The 18882-nt window shown below is 33.1% G+C and overlaps 1 protein-coding gene across 6 annotated transcripts in view; it reads left to right on the top strand.

Annotated features, from left to right (window-relative positions):
• Nucleotides 1-18882, top strand: part of Rims1 (regulating synaptic membrane exocytosis 1) — a 504676-nt gene that overhangs the window by 353228 nt on the left and 132566 nt on the right. For 4 of the 6 annotated variants that reach the window (XM_042687081.1, XM_042687080.1, XM_042687079.1 and 1 more), the window contains exons 17-21: nucleotides 1506-1577; nucleotides 6225-6381; nucleotides 7303-7428; nucleotides 8988-9050; nucleotides 13481-13570. In XM_042687081.1, the coding sequence (XP_042543015.1) occupies nucleotides 1506-1577; nucleotides 6225-6381; nucleotides 7303-7428; nucleotides 8988-9050; nucleotides 13481-13570 (508 nt within the window). Of the gene's footprint in view, nucleotides 1-1505; nucleotides 1578-6224; nucleotides 6382-7302; nucleotides 7429-8987; nucleotides 9051-12524; nucleotides 12603-12889; nucleotides 13004-13480; nucleotides 13571-18882 lie in introns of all 6 variants that reach the window. The other 2 variants (XM_042687077.1, XM_042687082.1) reach the window with 2 other exon arrangements.

The raw sequence follows: 18882 nt of genomic DNA, 5'->3' as shown, positions 1-18882 counted from the left end.
CATCTCTATAAAGACATTTGGCAGACATATTTTTCTTCATTTTCACAATACAATTGTATATACAGCATGTATAGAGCATAGTAGAGCTTGAAAGCAAAAAACTCTGGATAGTAATTTTGTGAAAAAATGAATTGTTCGTTGGTTGACCAGTGGAGTCATTTGTGCTATTACTAATTGATTGTGAGATATGATAAGATCGTGTTAACTTTATAGTTATTAGAGGTATCTTCCTATTATTACTCACAATTTTTGTAACATTTTAAAAATGTTTTAAAATTATCTGTAAGCATATTGATATTCCCCTGATGGTTAAGAACAAAGAAATTCTATCAATATCTAGTAATTTTTAAGCCAGGTATTGGTCACTCATACCTGTAATCCTGGCTACTCAGGAGGCTTAGATCTGAGAAGGAAGGTTCCATGTCAGCTTGCAAACAAATCCTTGAGACTCTGATCTCCTATTAATCTGCAAAAAGCCAGGAGTGAAGGTATGGCTCAAATTGTAGTGCTAAAGACTTAAGCCAAATGTGTTTGTGAGGCCTTGAATTCAAGCCCCAGTACACACACACACACACACATACACACACACACACACACACACACACACACGCACGCACACACACACAAAACAAACTAATTTTTGAGTTGTGAGCAACTATCTCGTTTAACCACTGAAACTTACAAGCTTAATTTTGGTAACTGCTAACCAAATTTTTTTCATACAATTGGATATTACATGTTATTTCTTCTCTGATCAATCATTTCCTTAAAATCTATTTTTAATGTCACAGAATGGCTAATTTTAGAAGCGAAATGTATTTTCTAAAGGGCCCAATGCCTTGTCAGGATTACTTTCTCCATAGAGCTGCAGCAAAGAGAAAGCTCTTGGAGACTTTCCACTCAGCATCATCCTTGAAATGCAGAAGAAGGTCCTTTAAGTTAATTTATTCACTCTACTGAAAGCTTTTAGGTAGTATTTTAAATACATAATAATCTCAGCAGTCTTATTCTCTGAAGCTCCTTTGTCTTTATGTCTTCAGTATTGTAAGTACATTTTGAGAAAATGTTATCCTTTGAGAACATACCGTTATTTATCTTTCTACCTACCTACCTATTTATTTATTTATTTTTAGTGCCAACACTGGGGCTTGAACTCATAGCCTCACATTCTCACTTGTCCTTTGTCTTTTTAAGACTAACAGTCTGCCACTGGAGCTACGGCTCCACTTTTGACTATTAGTTGAAGATAAGGTCCTAATGGACTTTTCTGCTCAGTCTGGTTTTGAATCTTGGTCCTCAGATCTCAACCTCCTCAGTAACTAGGATTTCAGGCCTGAGCCTCCAGTACCTGGCAAACAATTTTGTCTTGAAAACTCAGCTCCGTGTTTAAGTTATGTTGTTCTTGTTCCCAGTATTTACTAGCAAGTAATTAAGCATTAAGAAAAAATAAGCATGTCCTTTACCATGCAGACACAGAGGTATCTGTTTGCCTTACTGTTGTGCAGGATCTCAGCGAATCAGTGATAGTGACATCTCAGATTATGAGGTTGATGATGGTATTGGAGTAGTTCCTCCAGGTGCGTGGATGTGAAGAGCATGGCTCTGCTTCCCTGTGTGTCAACTGCCAGACTTCTTCCAGATACTGAGCTGGATTTCTGCAGCACAGAAAAAAAAATCAGTATAATGTTATTCCATGGTGACTTGTGTTTCCAATTGTTAAAACGTTGAAAATGACTGAATTAGTATCTATTAACACCATCCCTGTTTGCTTCATTTAATCAGGCTCTTCCGTAGAAGCAGCATAGTCAGGAAAAACAAATTCTCGATTTCACGATGCTCTGAGCATAAGTAAACATATGAATTTCATTTTGCAAGGATATGGTTTAAATTCCATTCTCCTGTGTCTTATATTGCATTTATGTGATCTATTCTCTTCCTTCGTTTCTGAAAATAATGTAGCAGTCCATGGAATATACTGAGGAAGGTGCATGGCAGGGTTGGAAATTGCATGTGGCATGGCTATCGCTTTTAGCGCTTCTGTGATGTGCTCACCACTGACAATGCCTAGATTGTGTGTGTATATGTCTTTAAATAGGAAAATGCTTCAGAAAGATCCAACGTTAATTTGAAATGAACAATTTGTCATTGTATAGTTGGTCAGATTTGGGGGCATATTTTACAGTTCGAACTTGCATTTCCTATCTGGATTTTGTCCAGAAAGTGTGTAAAATCAAGTACTAATGGTTAATCCTAAGTAATTTCCTTTGGTTTATTAATAAAAGGAAATTAAATATTCAAATAACAACAGATTAAAGGGTCCTGTGTTGAAGAAACGTGATTTATTGAACCCAGCTTGTTTGAATAGTGTTTATATATGTCCTCTTAATTTATGTAATTTTTCAAAAGGAGATGCACTTAATTTGAGAGCAATAATAGCTTTTGTAAATTATCAACTTTGGAAAAATTGGTTCTACACTATTGACCAAATTCACAATTTGATGTAGTGCATATAGCTTTATTGGACATAGGAGAAAATTATGGAGAATTCTATAAACTTAGTTGGATTGGCTCTCTATAATTAAGAGAAAGTACAGTATTTAATCATGTAGGAGAGTAGCATAGTTGGGTATGTTGGCACATGCCTGTAATCCTAACTCTTCTGGAGGTGGAGACAGAAGACTTGCCATGGTTGAGGCCCATCCACACAAAGTGAGGGAGACACTATCTCACAAACACAATACCAACAAAAGGGCTCTGGGGCGTGGACCAAGTGTGGATCACTTGTATGGTTTGTTTCAGGCCTTGGGTTCATTCCTCAGCACCACACAAAGTAGCAAACCAAATATTGTTAAATCAAAAGCTTAGTATTATGAACACCTACATATTTATATATTACTCTTTGATATCAAAGTATAAGAGGAAGATTTGAATAATACTGTATATAAGTATTTTTATTTTTTTAAAATTTCATTTGGTTTCTTTTTCTTTGTGCTGATCCTGGAGCTTGAACTCAGAGCCTGGGAACTATCTCTGAGCTTTTTGGCTCAAGGCCAGCACTCTACTACTTTGAGCCATAGTTCTGCTGCCAGCTTTTAGCTGCTTAATTGGAGATATGAGTCTCACAGGTTTTCTCCTGGCCAGCCTGGCTTTGAACCATGATCTCAGAGCTCAGCCTCCTGAGTATCTAGGATTACTAGCTTTGAACCACCTGTGTCCAGCTGTCGTTTTTATTTCTTAAAGAAATAAAATCTGTAGTTGTATATATTCCCAACAGAAACTTCCAGAATATAACAGATTGTTTTTTTTAATGAAACTGAAAGGAAAAATAACTAAATTTAAATCTAAGATCATATTCACATAGGAAGTAGATTAATGTTATAGCAGTTACTAGATAGGATAGCTATCACATATAATAAAATTCTTGACTATTAGGAGTCATAATGTTTTCACCAGCTTACATAGAGTTTTCTTCTATGGGTTGGTCTTACATTGTATTCACATAAAATTTTGTAATTTTATTTATTTATTTATTTATTTATTTGGGTCTGGTCATGGGGCCTGAACTCTGGGCCTTTGGTTGTCCTTCAGCTTTTCAGCTCAAGGCTGGCACTCTACCACTTGAGTCACAGTGCCACTTCCGGCTTTTTTCTTTTTGCTTATGTGGTGTTGAGGAATCGAACCCAGGGTCTCAGGCATACAAGGCAAGCACTTTACCACTGAGCCACCTTCCCAGCCCCAAATTTTGTAATTTTAATAATGAGACAGGACACAGCTGATGTGCAGACTAGATGTTTACTAATGTGATTAGTTTCTTTTGTTTTTTCTTTTCTGATATGAGATACTGAACAGTTAAAATGAACTATAGGATCTACTACAAATGGGATTAAATTTTTGTACCATGAAAGAACACAAAATTCTAAAAAGGTCTCAAGTCCAATGCTGAAATGTTCTTATCAGAATGTATGATGCACAAATAATATCCTTTATCATATAGGAACAATGTTTAAATTGTTATTTGAAATAACATTTCTATTCTTCTATTTAGCTTTTATTAAATCAATTGTAGGGCTTAAACTCAGGGTCTGGGCCCTGAGCTTTTTTTGCTTAAGGATAGTTTTAGCCACACTTAGACATCTAGTTTTTAGGTGTTTAATTGGAACTAAAAGTCTCAGGCATGTTCTGCCCCAGTTGAAATCGAAATTTGATTTTCAGATCTCAGCTTCCCAAGTATCTAGGATTACAGGCAAAAGTTACCAGCATCCAGATTTATTTAACATCTTAAAGTACATTGAGCCTACATTTTGACAGATTATAATCGTTTATATAAATCATAAAAAATTATTTCTCTTCATAGTCATATAGTTTATTTGTATTTTCGAGTAATCATCCATCCAATAATGCACAGATTATAGCATAGATAGCTACATGACACAAATGCAATGTAGTGAAATCACACAGTGATATACCTTTTATTTATTTATTTATTTTGTTGATTGTGGGGCTTGACCTCTGGGCCTGGGCATTGTCCCTGTGCTCTTCAGCTCAAGGCAAGCGCTCTACTACTTCAGCCACAGTGCCACAACCAGTTTTCTGGTGGTTTATTGGAGATAAGAGTCTCATGAATTTTCCTGCCCAGGCTGGCTTGAAACACAATCCTCAGCTCTCAGCCTCCTGAGTAGCTAGGATTACAGGCATGAGCCACAGGCATCTGGCATGATTTTAAATAAAGAGAAAAATTGATGTATTGAGAAAATATGCAATAAGGTAAAATGAAATCAAGGATTTTATTGATAAGCACAATATATTATCACTGTTAGAGATAAATTATAAAAAAACAGCTTGTTCATTTTTCTAACATACAATGTGAAGAGAAAATTTCTATCGATGAAATTTCTTATTGACCTGAAGAATCTCAAATGCTTAGTTCAAAATGCTGTACCACAGCAAATCTTAAATGTCTTTATACCTTGACTTTTCTAAAATCTGTTCCACATATTTAATAGTTTTTCTGAAAGATAAATATAGTAGGTTGTGAATTTATATTTGATGAACTCTTCAAAGATCTTCCTCAGAGTATAAGTTTAGTTACAAAATTATGATATTACACAGATTAACTGCTAGGAAACGATTAGCTTTTAGAAATGATGTTTTATGGCATTTTTAAAAATAAATGACTTTCAAAGTTAAAGGATGAACAAAAAATTAAGTTGCCCAGCTAAAATTCTACTTCCATGGTCCATGTGCATTTTATGTAGTTGAAAATATAACTGCTATTTCCTCCTTTTACCATACATTATTATTTTATTTTCTTTGTACTAATAGAAAATAATGACCATTATGGGAACATTCTAAATTTCAGCTTCTGTACAGTTGAGATTACTATTTTTTTCTTAATCAAATTAGAGATGATATAAGAAAAAACCCTTTATACTTCAAGGAGAAAGATCATTATAATTTAGTTTTCATTGCACTTTTTGTCAACTGCATTAGTTAAGTCATGCTACATTCACAACCTATGGAAGAAATGTCCATGGTAAATCTGATGTTTTAGTAACGTTAATTTTTTCTCTACATATTACCATAATCATCTTCACTCATAAATTACTTACATTTGAAAATTGCAGTATTACCTATGATTTGCAAAATTCATTATCTATTATTTGTAACACTCAAATTTCTTCTATACTCTTTGTTTTTTAAAAGCAGTCTACCACTGTTTTCTTTTTTACCCTAGACTTTTGATAGAATAGTTTTATTGTCCATTTATTAGTGAATCTGTTTGAAATTCATCTACAATCTTCTAGAAGATTCAAATAAAGAATTTATATAAATTTAAAAAGATACCAAAATTCTAAGCATTGACTTGCATATTAGTGATAGTTCACAATCAACTGCTTGATGTATGTTGTTGAAATGCTACTAACTCATTTGTTCTTTCAATTAAAATAGTGTCCTAAGTCATCATAATGTCTGAGGCATTAACTGTCACGTTCATAGTTGGTATCTTCATAGTAGCGTGGAACCAAAGAGTAATTGTTCTTATGCATGTATATGTTACACTCTGTGTACGTATACATAATACTTTTGAAGACAAGGCTAACACTATTGATTGCATGGCACTTAAGATTAATAGGTTGATGGCTGCATTAATAGAATTTTGTTTTTTAATGTTTGCCTGATGGAAGAACTCTAACTTTTTTTGTGTGTGTATATATTTTTGTCAGTGGGTTATAGGTCTAGTGCTAGAGAAATTAAAGCAACCACATTAACAGTGCCGGAACAGCAAAGAACCACTCACCACCGCTCACGCTCAGTATCTCCTCATCGCGGCGATGATCAGGGAAGGCCGCGTTCACGTTTACCAAATGTGCCATTACAGAGGTAGGTATTCAAGAGACTCTGAATTGCTATAAGAATAAATCTGCAACAAAATAATGGTTATGTCAATCAAATTTGTTTACTTAGAACTATTTGTAGCAAAATATTTATTCTTCACCCAACCTATGCAATACTTTGTTCTTTAGTTTTAAGAAGTTCTCTAGAGGATGGAAAATATTTATATTCTTAGCAGAGCATTGAATAACTATCGCATTCTGCTTGCAAGTTTTCATTCCTCTTAGGGGAACTCTCACAATAATGAAGCAGAATTATGGAGGAAAATGACAGAGGGCAAGCTTGAAGGAGAATGTATCTTAAGAGAATTAGCATTACATAGTTGGAGAAGTTTCAGTGCAGGAAAAATTGTCTAAAACACGTATATTATTCTATCCTATCATACTTGGGCTATGCAACAAGAGTTGTGGTGATGAGGATCATAATTATGTCCCTTTTTTTGATTGTGATGTAAAAGGAAGTTGGAGAAATGTAGCACAAGCAAAGCTGATTGTGTACTCTTAAAAATAATTGATTAAAATAAGCATGAGAGCTGAGTGCTGGTGCCTTACAACTGTAATCCTAGCTATTCAAGAAGATTGCAGTTCAAAGCCAGCCAAGGCAGGAAAGTTTGTGAGACTCTTATCTCCAGTTAACTACCAAAAAAACCAGAAGTGATGCTATGGCTCAAGTGGTAGAATGCCAACTTTGAGCAAAAAAGCCAAGCAAGAGAAAAAGACCCTGAGTTCAAGCCTCATTATTGGCACAAAAATAACAACAACACAAAAATAGGTTTAAGGATGATACCAACACTGTTTAAACCACATTATTTGTTTGCCAATTTCTGTCCATTTATTTCTCTTATTCTGGGTAACATTATTAGGAGTTGGTATGCTTTGATACATGAATATTTTTTGTAATCAATTTTAGGAGCTTAGATGAAATTCATCCAACCAGAAGATCACGCTCTCCAACCAGACACCATGATGCCTCCCGAAGTCCCATTGACCATAGAGCCAGAGATGTGGACAGTCAATATGTATCTGAACAAGACAGGTACTTGTCCAAATTATTATCTTAACACTGTAAGTTTTTCTTCCTTCTAACTTGATGTACACAGATACGGTGGCATACTACATTAAAAAGTAAAATTATTTCATCATTCAACCCCGAACTTCACTCTGGAATTGTTTAAGACATTATAACATAAATGCAACTCTAGAAATTAATGGGACAACATTATACAGTTGTTTTTTTAAATCATGCATTATATTTATATTTAGCCAGTTGCAAACATACAGTTGTTGATTTAGATTTTGACATAAATTATAGAAGGGCACCTATAGGAGCAATTTTCAAGTATTCATCTTTTAGGAGTCACTGTGTTTGGGATGCTGTTTTTTATAATTATTAAATTATTTATGTAATGAAATATTTTGAACATGGGTTATCTGAAAGGCAGCTAATATTACAGATTTTCTGCGATAAATTGAATCATATAGTATTTGTGATAAATCACTTTTAAAATAAAATGTCTTTCCATAAATTCCTATAAAACATAAGATACTAAGATGGGTTCTGTCTTATATGAATATGACTTTAGTTCTGCACTTATTTATGAGAAAATGCTTACTGCAACTTTGTATCATGAACCTATTGTTCAGCCTGCCCATTGAGCCTTACAACCATGTGCTTGTTTTGTGAGGCTGACCCGAAGCTCGGGGGCTGGTTTAAGCTTCACAGTATTTAGTAAGTGTTGGATGTACCCTTCTGGCTTTATGAAGTAGGGGAAGTTACTTTGAGGTATAGGGAAATGATAGTGTTACTGAGTGATTCTATAGCATGGAATCAAGCCCAGGATGACTTTTTCAACTACCTCATTGACTGGGACGTGGGGCTATGACCTTCAGGAGGGGATTAACATTGGTCACAGGGACAGGAAACTGCTCTGAAGAATAGGGTTCTAGAATTCTCACATTCATTTGGGTCTCTGAATTTTAGTGCGGCTGGCTAACAAGGGTTATCAATTATAGTGAATATAATTAGTATATATAAAAGGTACAATTTTAGTGTGAAAATCCTAATCACATCCATTCTTACTTGATGAAGAAAAAAGTACTGTCTATTGAATTTTCAGTGGCTATACAAGCCAAGAAAATTATCATGAGTTAATTTGCTATAAAGAAAAAAAAAGCTTTTAAAGTTCCAGTTAATATCAGAAAGACCAAGCATGTGTTGTTTAAATATTCATATGATTATACTTGAAAACATATTCCTTGTAGCTTATGAGGAAAACTTAATTTTATTTTGAGTTTGTGTTCTACAAAATAATATTGAAACACACTAGCAGATCAGCAACAGCATATAGGACTCAGCCACAATGTTTGTACTTTATTGTTTAAATTTTTTAAATACTGTCATGTTTATTTATTTATTATTTATTTATTTATTTATTTATTATTTATTTTTCTTTAACCTCTCAAGCAAGTATACTAGTGCAGACAATCTGGTTTCTTCCCTTTTCATGTTTCCATTGGCATACCATCGACATAACCCATGTCATTTAATGCCTCATAATTTATCTGTTTCACTCACCACCCATCCTGTCTGTGCAGTGAGCTTCTTATGCTGCCCAGAGCAAAACGAGGACGAAGTGCAGAATGCCTACATACTACCAGGTAATTACAGGGATTTGGTAATGGTGACTGTGTGTGATGACTTTCTTTCCATTCTCCTATTCTTCCGTCTTTTCTTCAGTAGTATTATGACAAGTAGAAATTTACTGAGTATTCATAAATTGCTTTACCTTCTATGGAGGTTATGAAAAAGTTTCCAGATATATTCCAGTTCTAATCCAGATAGACTACTTGCTTATCTAAAGTTCAAAATTCAAAAAGAATAAGCCTGTGTGAAACTATTTTCACATTCAGAAAACCCAGGCACTAGGAACCTGCAATTACAGTTCCAGACACTCACTCTGAGTACTTCCTGCTCCTCCTAGCACACACATCAACTGTCTAGTCACCGTTCTGATCTGTGCATGGCAGTCTTAGTGGTCTCATGATTATAATTTCGCCTTTTGTTTTCATTTTTTCCTTTTGGAATTTACTGTTATGTTATTCATATGTCAATTGTGTATGTTACAATATTACCAGTGGATTTTTAATGTTTGACCTTCAGCTTCCTTCTTGTTTAAAGATGTTTGACCCTTTAACTTCTTAACTTATCAAACCCCTGCCAGAATAGAAATAATGCATTATAAAATTTTCCTTAAACATGTGAGTAAATATACCTTTTATTCAGATTAGGAGAAAAAGGATCAGTCTCCTGGAAATTACATCTTAAAGCTTGATACTTCATGATAGTCTCATTAGATCTTGAATTTTATATCTAAAAAACATTTTTTTTTACAGTTTATTCATTTTACAAGTCTAAAGTTACCCTAGTGATAACTACTACAGTGTTTCTTTTAAATACTTGGGAAAATAGATGAGGAAATGTTAACCAATATAGGAAAACAGAAATAAAAAATACTGTAAAAATCACTCAATTCAGATACCATACTGTTTAAGATTATCATTAGCTTTTCTTCTAGGCAATCATATTGTCAATAGATGGTTGTTCAGTAATTTTGGATGTTTGTACCTACTTTGGCTGATGGGACTACAAACAAAATAGACACATAGGTATACATGCACAGGTACACACACTCTGTATTTATTAAAGTACTTGTGTGTGCCTGGCATCTCATGTATATTTCTAGGCTACATACATCAGTAGTCTAAATAGAGTAGATTAGTAAGTTTTTCCATGTCCTTATTTTGTACCAGTATTTGTGAAGGCATCATTCTATGCCATCTTAATCTGAATGTTGACATTTTACTAATAATTCTGAAATCCATTTGTATTATTGGTTTCATAGAATCAATATGTTGATTTACATGTCTGACTCATGCAGTAATCATATAGTTAATAGTTAATCATATAGTTAGTACTTGAATGAACAGCAGACACAGATCAATCCCTGAAGCTGATTGTATAACAACAACAACAACAACAACAACAAAAAGATAAGAAATGAAATTAGAACTAGTTAGAGGGGTAGAGTCATATGAATCTTTTAGTGTTTTCTTTTACCACTTCCTTCCTGATATTTTTAATAACAGTAATTGTCCCACTTGTTTTTGACTGCCAAATGCATTTTTAGTACAACTACCCATAATTGTAACAACTGCCCTTTTAGTCCTCAATTTTCAAATACTTCTCATTCATTTTATTTTCTGTAAGGACAGAAAACATAAATTCAAATACATGTATTTTTATACAATGTTTTCTGTATCTGTACTAATGCATTTATAAAAAGTTTTCATCAGTATTTGTATAATAAAATATACAAGCATAAATAAACATATATGTATATATAGATATGTAAATAATTAGCTTGTTTTCATATAAATTATGGAAAGTTATTATCAATATAGCTTTTAAGGTTAAATATTCTCCAATGCTTTAAAATTTTATCATTATCATGTTTACTCTATTTTTAAGTATAAATAATTAAAAAATTAAAATCTGAGGATTTACTACCTTCAAAAAATCTGTATATTATTGAGTACAGTATTAGTATTTAGTGCAACTTATCTTGGTTTTCTGAGAATACTGTGCTATGAATATTACTTTTTCATTTTATATATGAGGAAAACAATTCTCAGAAAGTTTAATTTGTTTAAATCACAATAAAGATTCAAGATCAAATCTACTTCATAGTTTTCAAATAACTAATTTTTCCAAAACTATAATAGTTGGTTCTATGAGAGGTTCTATCACCAAAACTAATTTTGAGTTAAGTAGCTTGGAAATTTTACAAACTAAAGTCTTCCCTGCTATGAGTATTGAAGAATTCTAAAGTACTAAAGAAACCGATTTTGTATTATTTAATCCACTTAGACTAAATTGATCATCATGACATACATTTTTCATAAAATATTTCTCAGAAAATGGTAACATTCCAAAGATACTGTAGCTATCTTTGTTGTGGATATGTTTTCCATATTATTTCATCTAATCCACATAGTACTAATTAAGTGGTTATATCTGCCATTTTATAGCTGTAAAACAGAGTCTTGACCTGGTTTTCCAGTTCATAGCCACTGTGCTTCACTTGAGTATTTATACAAGTTTAGACACTCAGACTATACTTTCCCCATCCATTTCCCATTTCATGTGATCTCTGTTAAAGTATTCCTGAAAAAAAATTTTTTGAGGATATTTCTTAGGAAATTTTATAGCAACTTATTACTAAAAGTGTTTGCCTAAGGTAGAGATTGCAAAGAAGTTTCTATAAAACAATCTGAATCCTTTCATTAAAAATGTTTTCCTCAACAAGTGCTTCCAATGGGACTCTAGTATATTTTTATATTCTTGCTTTAAGGTATTTCCTTTGATTTGACCATTAGCATAAATGTGATCAAATTTGTGGAGTGTTTAATACTCTGCATATCCTTGATAAATGCAGGTTCTCTTCCCTACTTTCTATACTTCAGTGTAAACTAAAATAGATGATAGATTTTCATAATTGATAGTTTGTAGAACTTTATTAAACTAGCAAGAAATTAACTAACTGGACCTGGTTTTACTGTTTGTGATGATAAATTTTACCCATGATTGATGTGGATCCCCAAGCTGAGAAATAAAAAGAACTTGCTTTAAGCCATCACTTTGAGGGTCCTTTTGTTCTTTCAGTACCATGACCAAACTCATCAATTCTTTGGATTTTCAACATTCATTCAGTCCTATTTTACCTCTCAGAATTACCCAAACTGCTAATTTGTATTTATCTGTAGGTTGTTTGGTTCTATAAAAGAAGTTATAAGGCCAGAGACTTAAGCATTAAATTTTAACATTTTAATAATTCACAGAATCTGGTTAGCAAGTATTTTTTCTAATTAAGGTAATTATTGAGCAGTATGAAATTAGATGTCTATGATTTCATATTTTATATTTTATTAATTCTAATCCTGCCTTCAATTATTTGGGCTCTTCAAAGATCCATCCACCTAGCTTTGTAGGTTTCTTAGATTTTTACTATCCTAGTGAAATTTGCTTCATGTGTATTTTTCTGTTTCCTGCGTGTTTGTATTGCCACGTTCCAGACATCTTGTTAAACACTATAAATCATTACCACCCAAGATGCCTTTATTACAGAACGGCTCTCACTGGAATGTCTACAGGTAAGAGCCACCCTGTGAGCCCATTGTAAACTAATCCCTAATCCCCTGCCTAACAAAAATTAGAAAAATTTTCTTTGGAAATTAATTACACAGATAAACATTAAATTAACATTACCCAAATCTTGTCTTTGTTGTAAAACTTGATAATTGTAGAACTAATTCTCTAAAGTAAATCTCACTACAATGTCTCAGTTCCAGTTGTCTGTCCTTTATTTGTTGTTGTACTTGTTGATTTTAATTATGGAAATTAATTTTATTTTATTTGTGTATGGTTTGAATTTGTGAAGCTCAATTCTGCCTGCACATGCTAAGACCAAATCAGTGACTAGACAGGACATTCCCTTTCATCATGAATACTTTAACTCAAGAAAATTGAGATTTACTGATGAAATACTGGTTAGGTAAGAACACTGGAAGTGTTATCTTCCTCCTCCCTTGTCTGGTGTTGTGAACCAAAATAGTTGAGCTGTAAAATTATTTCATCTCTGATGTCCTTCATTTTGTTTTGGTGTAGCATCATTTGTGGTAATAAATTCTTAGGCTTTTTGTTTTACTTCTTCCTGTATCTAGTTTTTTTGTTGTTTGTTTGTTTTTCCCATAAGTAGAATGTGACTTAAGTGTCATATTTCAGTCTGAAATCCTTTGAAAGAAATTATGCAAAGCAATATAAGCATAATATTTGTTTAGCTCCATCTTCTAAACAAAATTTTACACTTGTCATCCTGTCAACTCTCTCATATTCTTATGAACTGAATCACAGTGATTCTACCTTTTATGTAAAAAGATCATTATTTTATGCTTTACTCTCTAACATGGTCTTCCTTTCTTTGTTTTCTTTGTCTTTCTTTCTACCACTGGATGCAATGCACTGGCACTAGTGAACTACAGCCCTCGCTTGACAGGGCTAGGAGTGCTAGTACTAACTGCTTGAGACCAGATACTAGTTTGCATTCACCAGAACGAGAAAGGTATCAAATAAAGACTTTCTTAATTTCTTATCATTTGTATTGGTGATTTTTTTGATCATTTTGTTTCATGTGTGTCTTGCAGGTTTATTCATTCATGTTCACTTGGCTAATTGTCTACATTTTCTCTGCCTTGATATACATGTGCGTTTGAGATATGTGCATGTGAAACGTCCAGAGTGCACATGCACATAGCTCTACGAATGTTGCAAATGGTTTGATGTAATTTGTGGTTGCTTCTAGCTGCTGCTTTCCCTCTTCTGTTGCTGTTCAGTCCTTTTATTTATGTACTACTCAGGGAACCTTCAGTATGCTGATAATATTGTAAAGTCCAGTGAATTACCTCCAGGAAAGGATAACCTTCCTGTTAGTTGTACTAATAAATAGTATTTATACACTTGACTATAATCATGCATAAACCAATAATAGGAATTGCACTTAGACCATATGTTTCCCTTAGATATCTGTAGCCACTTTTTAATTCATCTCTTTGGTATAGATGTTCTGTGTTAAATTCATTTTGACAAAAATTATGTGATAAGCAGAGATTTCCTGGGGCTTACAAGAATGAATACATAAAATATATACCCTCGTAATTTTAGTGGAAAAACTATAAATGTCTGATTGGTTAATCTGACTTTAACTCATAAGGATTATTTGGTAAAGGTTTACACTGTTTTCAAATTGTAAGCATTTAAACTTACATTGTGTCTGAACTTTCTGATTCAGTAAATGCAGTTATTACTGAGAGTTTTGTTTATAATTACCATCCCTTTTTATAAGTGAGAAGTCATTTAGTCATTCAGGGGAAGCTGCAATCTGCTGCTGTACAAATTGTCACACCTGTAATCCTAACTACTCATGAGGCTGTGATCTGAGGATCATAGTCCAAAGCTAGCCAGAGCAGAAAAGTTTGTGAGAAATTTAGTTCCAATTAACCAGTAATTTGGAGATTTTTCTTGCAAAAAGCCAGAAGTGGCAGAGATCAAGTGATAGAGCACTAGCTTGAGCAAAAAAGCCAAGGGAAAGCAAGGAGGCCCTGAGTAACAACATACACAGAAAGAAAAGAAGAACGAAAGGAGGAAAGAGAAAAAGGAAGTAAGGAAGGGATGAAAGGAAAGAAGATGAAAGAAAGTAAAAGAAAAGAATAGAAAAGAAAAATAATTCAAGCTACACATGTATTTTCCAATTGTCTAGGGTGATTTTTTTTTTTTTTGTGGAACAAGGAATTGAACTATGGCTTAAGACATGCTACACCAGAACTTTGTCATTGGAGCGCTAAATTTTGAGAGTTTTAATCCTTATAAACAAGTGTGTTAAAACTTTATTGTATGACTGTGTCACTATTATTAAAAAAAACTAGTAGCAATATTACTTGCATTCCTTTATGCCTCCTGAGTCATACATCCTTTGTATATCTTTTTTGCTCTTTCTACCTGGAACTAGCCATTCTTGTTACTGCTGGGTGGCACAAGTGTTCTAATGGTGCAGCCTCTTTAGCATGCTTCTTTAAAGCCAGAGTTCACAAATCTGTAAACATCTCAAATTACACCATTAAATCATGTCAGCCTATAGACAAGAAAGCTAGCCATAATTAGTGTACATGTGACTGTCCAGTTCAAGTGAGCAAATATACCAATACTATAGGAAGAAAAATGCATGGAAAACTTTATTCCCTGTATGCACTGAATAAAACTATGTTTTCTATAAAAAAAAATCAAGGATCCTAAATTTATTGAGAGCACTTTATAGATAATAAGAAAATAAAGTAAGATATGTTTTCATAAAATAGGTTACAGGTCAATATTTACATGGTTTTGAAAATGGGTACTATAAAATCCCTTTCTAACACATGCATAAAAGAAGCTGAGAATGAATGAATAAGGGTAGAGAAAATGGTGTCTGGGATCTTTGGAAAGTTCTTTTGTCAAGAAATGTAGGGGGAAGGAAGTGAGAGGTTGGGGTTCATTTCTGTGGTCATAGGCTGGTTGCTCTAATTTCTAATATATTTATAATAACTAAAATGGCGAAGAACTCTTACAAAATACCGTTTAAAATTATATTGAATACTGGGGCTTTGAATTTAGGACCTTGTCTTTGGGTAGATGCATTCTGTACCACTTAAGCAATGTCTCCAATACTTTGAATATTTTTCAAATAGGGTCTTGAGTTTTCCCTTGGGCTGATCTAAGACTGTGATCCTCCTACCTTTGTCTCCAGAGATACATTGGGATTACAGGCATATGACCTGATGCTCAGCTTAATTTTGAGGAAACATATTCCTGGTTATTTCCAGCAGGCATCCCCTCTCTGCTAATTGGCTGGGATTATAGGTATAATTTGTGTTTTTCAGACAACATTATTTCTGGAGCTTGATGAAATCCTGTGTGAAGAGTCAATGATTTGATGATTCTGACGCATTTTCCTAATATTTGTTAAGCTATCCTAAATAGCGTTTACAGCAAATTGTTTTGTATTAACACAAAGAGGAAGCTATCAAGACAGTCTCAGACTCTGACTTCACTGATGATTCAAAAACTTGACAAGAATTAAAAATTTATTCATTTCCCCAAAGAAGCTAGAGTGTACCCTGAGTGTACCTTATCTACTTTATTAGATGTTCCATCCCAGATTAACAGAGTGGTTTTGAGTTTTTATTATAATTGCTCACATAGAAGTATTAACTCTTGAAGTTTTATTTCAGTATACAAACTTTTTTGTTTTATATTCTGAGATTACATGAATAGAAAATTTGCTTACTTATGAATGATCGTAATTCAGTAATTGACTCCAGTTTAGTCACTCTTAATATCAAGAAATTGGGGATTTATTTATGAGATTATCTCTTAGGTAGTTTACCTTGGGCCCTGAATCTCCTTCCACATGGAAACAGAAAGGAAGTTTCTATCTATAATTGAAGAACTATAAATTGAAATGAAATACATACCATAAACCTTATTTCAGAGCATAAGTATCATCTTAAGTGAAATATTATTTAAAATATGTTGGAGGGACATGTTTTTGAAGGTCTAATATGAATAAGGGAATACAAAATAAAATGTGTGTTGTGTAATCCATAATCTCATTTGGTTTGGTGTCTGATAAAGTATTTAATTTATTTTTGACTCATGCTATTTATACAGTGCAGTTGCTTTTAGAAATAATTAAGCTACTTTGCCATGTGCTACCAAGAGATATGCACCACAACTGATATTGATACGTTCTTGCATGTAATTCATTATATATTTAAGCACACAAATTCACTTTAAGATTTAGCGGAGGAGGCTACAATGCTTGATAAGCAATGTACTCATTATCCTGCCCATGTAATTGTAACCCCTCTGTACAGTATTTTCACAATAAAAAAAGATAAAAGAACCTCCAAAAAAAAAGATTTATCAGTGTTAATAAAAAGATTTATCAGTGCTAGAGAAAAAGCACCATTTAACAATTTTTAATCCATACAATGGCTTGTGAATTCTAATTCTTTCATATCTCTTCAGTGGGCACTTATCATAACTGTTAGTTTTTGTACATTCCTCATTGTATTTTACCTAGCACTACTAAGCCCATAGTCTCCTGTGCTTAATATGCATTTTAGTATGTTTTTAAAAAAAATCTATTCAGCCTAGTACTGGAGGCTCATGCATGTAATCCTAGCTGCTCAGGAGGTGGAGATCTAATGGCAGCAGTTCAAAGCCAGCCCAGGCATGAAAGTCTGTAAGACCCTTATTGCCAGTTAACCACTAGAAAAGAGAAACTGACATATGGTTCAAGTTGTAGAGCACTAAACTTGAGCAAAACAGCTCAGGGATAGCACTCAGGCCTTGTGTTTAAGCAATAGGATCAGCACACACACAAACATTCACAAAATCCTTTCAACAGAGTTTCTGTATTAATTATTTTAAAATAGTTGGCATTAAAATACTAACTTAGTAATTTAATTTGTACGTAGTACAAATTATATAAATATGCTGGCATGGAAAAGAAATCAAAAGACTAGTGTAGTTCAGTGTACTGATTGAAGTCTCTAGCATATTGTGATTATTAATTTAGGAAATGAGACTAGAAGTAGAAGTTGAACCTTTGCATATTTCTCAGTAAGTGGAGGTGCTGGTGGCTCCTGCCTGTAAACCTTGCTACTCAAGAGAGCTGAGATTTGAGGATGGAGGTTCAAAGTCACTTCAGCCAAAAAATCCTTCAGACTCTTGTCTCCAATTCATCACAAAGAAGTTGGAAGTAGAGCGGTGGTTCAAGCGATAGAGTACCATCTTTTAGAACAAAAAGCTAAAGAATAAAATCAAGACCATGACTTCAAGCCCTAGTACCAATACACACAAAAAATAAATGAAAGTAAATAAATAGAGAGAAAGGGATAAGGATCTCAATTTAGAGCCCTTTATGTGATCCTATTACTTATATCCCAATATAAAAGCACAGAGACTATGCTTTTGAATCTGAAACTTACAAATCTGTGAGTTAAAAATTGACATATACAGGTCTCTAGACATTCAGACAATGAGACCAAATGAGGTTATTCATAGGAGTGGATTACAAAGGTTCTATAGCTATGTGCATATGATTATATAAAATAATATTTTGAAATAAACTCAAAGAAATGGAAAGAAGAAAAAATGACATGTTTATTTTTAGAACAAAAACATGCTTATAAATTTATCCTGTTTTCAACTTATCTAGAATATTGTGTAAAGAATGTATTTTCATATGGATACTGAATATCAGCATATTCAGAAGGACTGAGTATATAGATGTTAGTATGTTAAATATTTGTTCAGTAATTACCTTTTTTTAATAGCTTGCCTTCACAGTTGCTTGTTTCTCAGTTTGTACACCTTTGCCCTTCATAAATTTCACCGTATGTTTCATAATTACAGTGTTTTGTTTACTTTTATCTTTACTTTTTTGTTAAAATAAACACAAGGACTGGAGTTTTGCTTCAGGAAGCAAAGTTACTCATAATCTTTTAAAGTTGAAGTCATTACTTCACTAAAAAAATTATTTCTATTTCTGTGTTTTCAAATAGCATCAAAAGTTTTTACATAACTAAAAATAACATACCAATTGGGTTTTGTAATTATATTTTGTTATCATAGAAATGTTTTACTTTATCTGTGGAACCAAGCCAGTAACTTGAAACATTTTTAAGGATTTACATTAGATTGGCCAATAATTTAAATGACTTCAAAAAATTAAAAAAAAATTTCAATTTATTTGGAAAATGTTTCAAATTTAGTACACATCTAACATGCTTGCAAGTACTTGCCACATCTTTTTCTCTCTTTTTTTTTTTTTTT

Source organism: Dipodomys spectabilis, unplaced genomic scaffold (genome assembly GCF_019054845.1).
Source record: "Dipodomys spectabilis isolate Male_0828 unplaced genomic scaffold, ASM1905484v1 ptg000102l, whole genome shotgun sequence".
In the NCBI taxonomy this organism is placed as follows: Eukaryota; Metazoa; Chordata; class Mammalia; order Rodentia; family Heteromyidae; genus Dipodomys; species Dipodomys spectabilis.
Note: the sequence above shows the minus strand (reverse complement) of the source record. Positions and strands in the feature narration are given on the sequence as shown.